Source organism: Oncorhynchus clarkii, chromosome 22 (genome assembly GCF_045791955.1).
Source record: "Oncorhynchus clarkii lewisi isolate Uvic-CL-2024 chromosome 22, UVic_Ocla_1.0, whole genome shotgun sequence".
In the NCBI taxonomy this organism is placed as follows: Eukaryota; Metazoa; Chordata; class Actinopteri; order Salmoniformes; family Salmonidae; genus Oncorhynchus; species Oncorhynchus clarkii.
The window spans coordinates 45,498,515-45,505,271 of NC_092168.1; the positions used below are offsets into that span (position 1 = coordinate 45,498,515).

The following is a 6,757-nucleotide window of genomic DNA, read 5'->3' on the forward strand; positions in this document are numbered from 1 at the left end:
TGGATTGGCTGCAACCCAACTCCAGAGTGCAGCTGCAACACTTCCTGGGGTCCGCCAATTTCTTCCTCCAGTTCATCCGGGGCTACAGTATCTGGGCTTTCCCCCTGTCAGCACTCACCTCCCACAATTTCCTGTTTACGTGGTCTCCAGCTGCAGACATGGCGTTCTTGGACCTCAAACACCAATTAACTTTCTCCCCCATCGTAATCCATCCAGATCCGTATTGGCAGTTCGTGGGGGAGGACAACGCTTCAGACGTCAGAGTGGGGGCTGTCCTGTCCAGTGTTCGGCCCAAGACCAACAGCTGCATCCTTGCGCTTTCCTCTCCCATCGCATCAACCTCACACGAAGTCTAAAATGTCATGGTATGCTGTGTTAAAATCTCATGGCTGTAGTGTTAAGATTTCCCTTCACTGAAAATAAGGATTCTAGCTCAAACCATTAAAAAATGCCCAGAACATTATTCCACCCACACCAAACTTTACAGTTGGCACTATGCATTGGGGCAGGTAGCGTTTTCATGTAATCCGCCAAATCCAGATTCGTGAAGTGTGATTCTTTACTCCAGAAACGCTTTTTTCACTGCTCCAGAGCCCGATAGCGAAGTGCTTTCCAGCACTCGATCCGGCACTTGGCATTGCACGGCCATCGAAACCCATTTAAAGAAGCTCCTGATGAACAGTTCTTGAACAAAAACAATGCAACACATTTAAGAATAGGGCTGTAACGTAAGAACATTTTGAAAAAGTCAAGAGGTCTGAATAATTTCCGAATGCACTTTCTGTTTTACTGTTTAGAAATGAAGACACCTTATGTATCTAATCGCCCCATTTGAAGAATTCATAAGAATTTGAACAACTTCGGCAATCTTTCCTCTCCGTGGCGTTGAGGCGGTGGGAGAAGAAGGTACAGGGATGCAGCTTAAGGTCCCGGGCAGAACGTTGGGACAGAACCCCCACTCCTACATTCGAAGCATTGGCCTCCACCACGAACTGACGGGAAGGGTACGGATGAACCAGGATCGGAGTCGAGGTGAAGCGGTGTTTAAGGTCCCGGAACACCCGGTCAGTGGCCATGGATCATGTGAACGGAACCTTGACAGAGGTGAGGGCAGACAGGGGGAGGCCAGGGTGCTGTTATTACAGATAAAGCGGCGATAAATGTTGGCGACTACCGGATGTGTTGCAGCTGCACCCTGGACGTAGGCTGAGGCCATTCCTCCACCGCTTTCACCTTCTCAGGGTCCATCTGGACACTCCCAACAGAGATGATGTAGCCCAGTAAAGGAATAGTGGAGCAATGGAACTCACTTTTCCTCCTTGACAAACAACTAGTCCTCCAGAAGGCGCTGGAGAATCGGACACGGAGCACGTGTTCCTCGGGGGAGCGGGAGAAGACGAGAATATCATCAATGTAGACAAAGATTAAGCTTTTCAGTATGTCGCAAAGAACATGGTTCACCAGAGCCTGGAACACAGCAGGGGAGTTGGCGAGGCCAAATGGCATGACCAGATATAGTGGCCGCTGGCTGTGTTGAAGGCGGTCTTCCATTCATCCCCCTCATATCCGCAGCAGGCCGCAGGGTCTGGTCCTTGATGATAAAACGATGGCGCCGACAGAAAGTTGCCTCGTGTTGTTGTGTTATTGTGTTATTTCTTACATTGTTAGCCCAGAAAATCTCAAGTGTTAATACATACAGCCCGGAAGAACGATTGGATATAAAAGCGATGTCAACTTACCAGCATTATGACCAGGAATACGTCTTTCCCGAAACAGATCCTTTGTTCGGACCTCCACTCTGGACATGCAATCTTATCCCAGAGGCCGACCCAAAACAACGTGGTCACTGCAAATTTGGCTAGTCATCTAAAACACTCAAACTTTACTGATGCACAATCGTGAGCATCCTGTTGGGCTGTATCACCGCCTGCTACGGCAACTGCACAGCCCTCAACCGTAAGGCTCTCCAGAGGGTAGTGCGGTCTGCACAACGCATCACCAGGGCCAAACTACCTGCCCTCTAGGAAACCTACAGCACCCGATGTCACAGGAAGTCCAAAAAGATCATCAAGGACAAAAACCATCCGAGCCACTGCCTGTTCCCCCCACTATCATCCAGAAGGCGAGGTCAGTACAGGTGCATCAAAGCTGGGACAGAGAGACTGAAAAACAGCTTCTATCTCAAGCCATCACTAACAAAGGTATCACTAGTCACTTTAAATAACGCCACATCAACAATGTTAACATATACATATGAGATGAGTTATGTAGGATATACAGTATTCTATAGCATCTACTGCATCTTGCCTATGCCGCACGGCCATCGCTCATCCATAAATGTATATGTACATACTCTTATTCATCCCTTTACATTTGTGTGTATCAGGTAGTTGTTGTGAATTTGTAAGTTTACTTGTTATATATTACTGCATAGTCAGAACTAGAAACACAAGCAGTTCACTAGACTTTCATAAACATCTGCTAAGCATGTGTATGTGACCAATACATTTAATTTGGTTGGCATTTCGTAGATCCAGCTTGGAGAAGACAGTGGCCACCTGGAGCAGCTCGAAGGCTGAGGAAATGAGTGTTAGCGGGTAACGGTTCTTCACAGGGATATCACTGAGTCCCCGGTAGTCAATGCACTGCTGCAGGTTCTTGTCCTTCTTCTACACAAAGAAGAACCCTGCGCCAGTGAGAGAGGAGGAGGTCCTCAATTGCCTTGGTCTCTGATTCCGACAGCGAGTACAGACGTCTCCGGGGCGGCGTGGTGCCAGGGAGAAGGCCAATACCGCAGTCATAGGGACGGTGATGTGGAAGGGAAGTGGCAAGGACCTTGCTGAACACACCCCGGAAGATTCTGGTACTCCACGGGAATGGGGCCCTCAAGGGGGCATCCGGGGCCCTCAGGTTGTGCCGACTTCAGACAATGGGCATAGCAGAACAGACTCCAGCCCATGATAGCTCCCGTAGAACAGTTGATGAGTGGAATGTGTCGCTGGAGACAGAAGAATCCCAACACCATGGGAATCTGGGGGGACTTGATGAGCATGAACTGAATGGTCTCGCTGTGATTCCCTGACACATGTAGGTTGATGGGAGTGGTGTTATTGGTGACCCGACCTATAGAGCGCACGTCCAGCACTCTAAAATCCATGGGAATGGAGAGGGGCTGAGTGGGGATGTTCCGCTCGGAAGCCAGTGTTGCGTCCAGAAAGCTCCCATCGGCCCCCGAGTCAATGAGAGAGAACCCGGAGAGATTTGGACTGGTTCCCCCACAGCAGAATGACATGGAAAGGGGTGCGAGTAAGGGAAGCAGAAAAGTCCTCCATATGACCCACCAGAGTGGGCCATACTCGCTCCCTCTAGAGCCTGGTCCTTTTCTATGCACGATATCACAAAATGACCAAAAGTCCCTGCAAATACAGACATCTCCTTGTGCTGATCCTGTGTTGCTGTTCTGCTGGCGACAGCCCAGCTCTGCCTAGTTGCATGGTGTCGGGAAACAGTGCCACTGCACTTTTCGGTGACTCTCGGGGGAAGGTCGGGAAACCTTGGGTGCTCCTAACCACGGGACCGTTGGGGACATCCAGGATGGATCGAAGGCGAGGTTGAATCTCTAGACGAGCGAGTTACATCGAATTCCCTGCTCATCTGTCAATCCAGCAATCACCCATCGATGTGGATGGTCAAAGCGATGAGGGAGCCAAGATCCGTGGGTAACTCCTGAGCAGCAAGCTCGTCCTCAACCTCCTCCGAGACGCCATGCAGGAACATGTCAAATAATGCTTCTGGGCTCCACGAACTCTCTGTTGCCAACGTGCGGTAAACCACCGCATAGTCGGCCACAGTGCGGGCGTCCTGTAGGAGCTGGATTAGACTCCGGGCAGCTTCTCTCCTGGAGAACAGGGCATCGAAAACCTTCCTTACCTCTCCCACTAACCCCCCCAGGCTCACGCATATGGCTGGCTGCTGTTCCCATTCCTTGGTAGCCAGGTGAGAGCCCTTCTAGACATAAACATGATGAGGTAGGCTATTTTGGAGCGATCCGAGGGGAAGGAGGAGGGCTGAAGCTCGAAAATGAGGACAAAATTAGCCAAAAAATGCCCGACAGGTGCTTGGCTCTCCATTAAATATTTTCAGGGGTGATAACCGGGGATCCAAGGAAGGTGGAGTGGCCGGTGGGGCGGCGCTTCTCACTGCCGAGTTACTGGAGGACCGTGGGTTTGCCACCGTGGCAGGCTGCCCCCCAGACAACCGGCAGAATTGTTCCTGTAGCATGTCCAATGCCCGGTCATGGCGCTTAGCCAACATTTGAACCAACTCCATCAGCCCACAAAGCAATTCCTCATGCCTACCAATGAAGGCTCCTTGGGAGGAGATGTCATTGCGCAGCTGGTCCGGGTCTGCTGGGTCAGTCAGGGCCAATTCCTACTATCAGATATGAAGGTAAGACCCAGATGCAGACAATGTTGGATTACCAATAGTTTAAATATCCCAAACTGGCAGGCAGACAGACAGGTAAAGGCAGGCAGAGTCCAGAGAATCGGTGGAAAAGTACAGGACGGAAGGCAGGTAAAGGGTCAGGGGCAGAAAGAGACGTCAGACAAGCAGGCTCAAAGACAGGACAGACAAGGGTCTAAACCAGGAGTGCGAGAAATAGAGAGACTGGGGAAAAGCAGGAGCTGAGACAAACCGCTGGTTGGCTTGAACAAACAAGATAAACTGGCACAGACAGAGAGAAAACACAGGTACAAATACACAGGGGATAATAAGGAAGAAGGGCGACACCCAGAGGGGGGTGGACACAATCACAAAGACAGGTGAAACAGATCAGGTTATGACACAAACAGGCAAAATGTCAGGAGAGAGACAAAGTGGAGTTGCAATTCAGCTGCTCAGACATGGGATTTATTAATAATTCAGTTCAGATTGACATTTTTATAGTCTATAGAACGTTCCTATGGAATGCCACTATTTTGATTGCATTTGCTATTAGCATGTACATCATAAACTTATGCTATCTCATCAACTTCCCTATTGTCAACTTTCCTACACACAGACCAGCTGAAATGTGTCGTGCCATCATGTGTCCTGAGGTTGTGGATTATGGTCCAAACTGAGCTCTGACATCGGCCAAAACATTTAGTCTTACAGTTTCCAATGTAAAAAAGACTTTGAGTGACGAAAACATCACCCATACTATATTTTCCTCATTAAAATGATCAATTAAGTAAATGTACCTTTTCTCTCATCTCTAACGATCAGTAAGGCTGAATGACAGGCTAGGTGGTCACAGCAACATCCAATCATGTCATACATTACATCATGCTTTCACAAATGACTTGTTTATCCAACCATGTTTTGTTGGTGTGTGTGTGTGTGTGTGTGCAGAGAGACTCCAGGGAGGGGAGATTCTGTCAGTAACTCAGGGATAAATAGAGAGGCAGAGCTCAGAGTTTGTCAGACGGCGGACCTGACAGGGTCACACACAGGACCAAGCAGGAGCAGGACCTCAGCATTTTTACTTTTTATTACAAATGGAGAAACATGAAGATGTTCAATACTGTTTTCAGGACAGAAACTCTTCTTGCAGAAAGGCTTCGCTATCGACATATATCTACATAACACTGTACATCTTCTTCTTATTGATTTCAGCAGTTACAGTATTTTTGAACCTACTGGTGATCATCTCCATCTCTCACTTCAAGCAGCTCCACACTCCAACCAACCTGCTCATCCTCTCTCTGGCTGTGTCAGATCTCCTGGTGGGACTGATTGTGATACCAGTAATGACTGTAGCAATAATGGAACCATGCTGGAGTTTTGGGGAATATTTATGTGTGTTTCAGATCTACATTGGTTGCTTATGTTCTTCTTTATCTCTGGGCAATTTGGTCTTGATATCTATTGACCGCTATGTTGCTGTGTGTGATCCCTTATTGTACCACTCTAAAATAACAATAACAAGAATCATGTGTTGTATATCCATCACCTGGTGTTGTTGTATCATATACCGTGCTGCTAATATTAATTACTTTGTAAATGTACAGGTACCAAGTTGGTGTTTGAAAGAATGTACTACTGTTGAAGGGTCAATCTGGGTTAATTTCACTGATCTTGTTATTACAATGGTTGTCCCGTGCTCTGTTATTATAACACTTTATGTGAAAATCTTTGTGGTGGCCAGATCACAGGCCAGAAAGGTATTTTCAAAAGAGGCTGTCAGTGTGTCTGGTGTTAAACCTGTACAGGCAAGTAAGTCTGAGACAAAAGCAGCAAAAACTCTTGCTATTGTTGTTTTCAACTATTTCATTTGTTGGATTCCATCTCTATTTGTTTTCTTTTTTTTTTCTTTTTTAAGTGATTATTTATTAGCATATTTCATCCATTTTCTGGGACTTGTTAATTCCTTAATTAATCCAATAATTTATGCTTTCCTTTATCCATGGTTTAAAGTGACAGCTAAACTTATTTTAACTTTAAAGATAAGACGTGCATAGTTCCTATAATAAGATTCCCTTGTTCGGCAAACATCGGTTTGATATGGTTTTGTTCTACAATTGTTGTAATTATTTCATGTAACAACACACCGACATTTCTTATCTCAGTGTTGTCATGATAGATACATGTGGTGTTGATACAGAATGATTTGTCTGGATTGGAATGGAATGACTTGGAGAAGGCATAAGATTGTTTTATTAAAGACATTGTAGTCATTGTGGATTGTGTACTCCAAATACCTATAGCTGTGGTT

At 46.8% G+C, this 6,757-nt stretch overlaps 1 protein-coding gene across 1 annotated transcript; it reads left to right on the plus strand.

Annotated features, from left to right (window-relative positions):
• The first annotated feature begins 5,540 nt into the window (after positions 1-5,540).
• LOC139380142 (trace amine-associated receptor 13c-like) lies at positions 5,541-6,503 on the plus strand. The gene has a single exon (XM_071122585.1). The coding sequence runs from the start codon at positions 5,541-5,543 to the stop codon at positions 6,501-6,503; it is 963 nt and encodes a 320-aa protein (XP_070978686.1).
• Positions 6,504-6,757: the final 254 nt, after the last annotated feature.

Excerpts from the sequence above, each read along its gene's own strand:
- LOC139380142 (XM_071122585.1), top strand. The coding sequence starts at position 5,541 with ATGGAGAAACATGAAGATGTTCAATACTGTTTTCAGGACAGAAACTCT.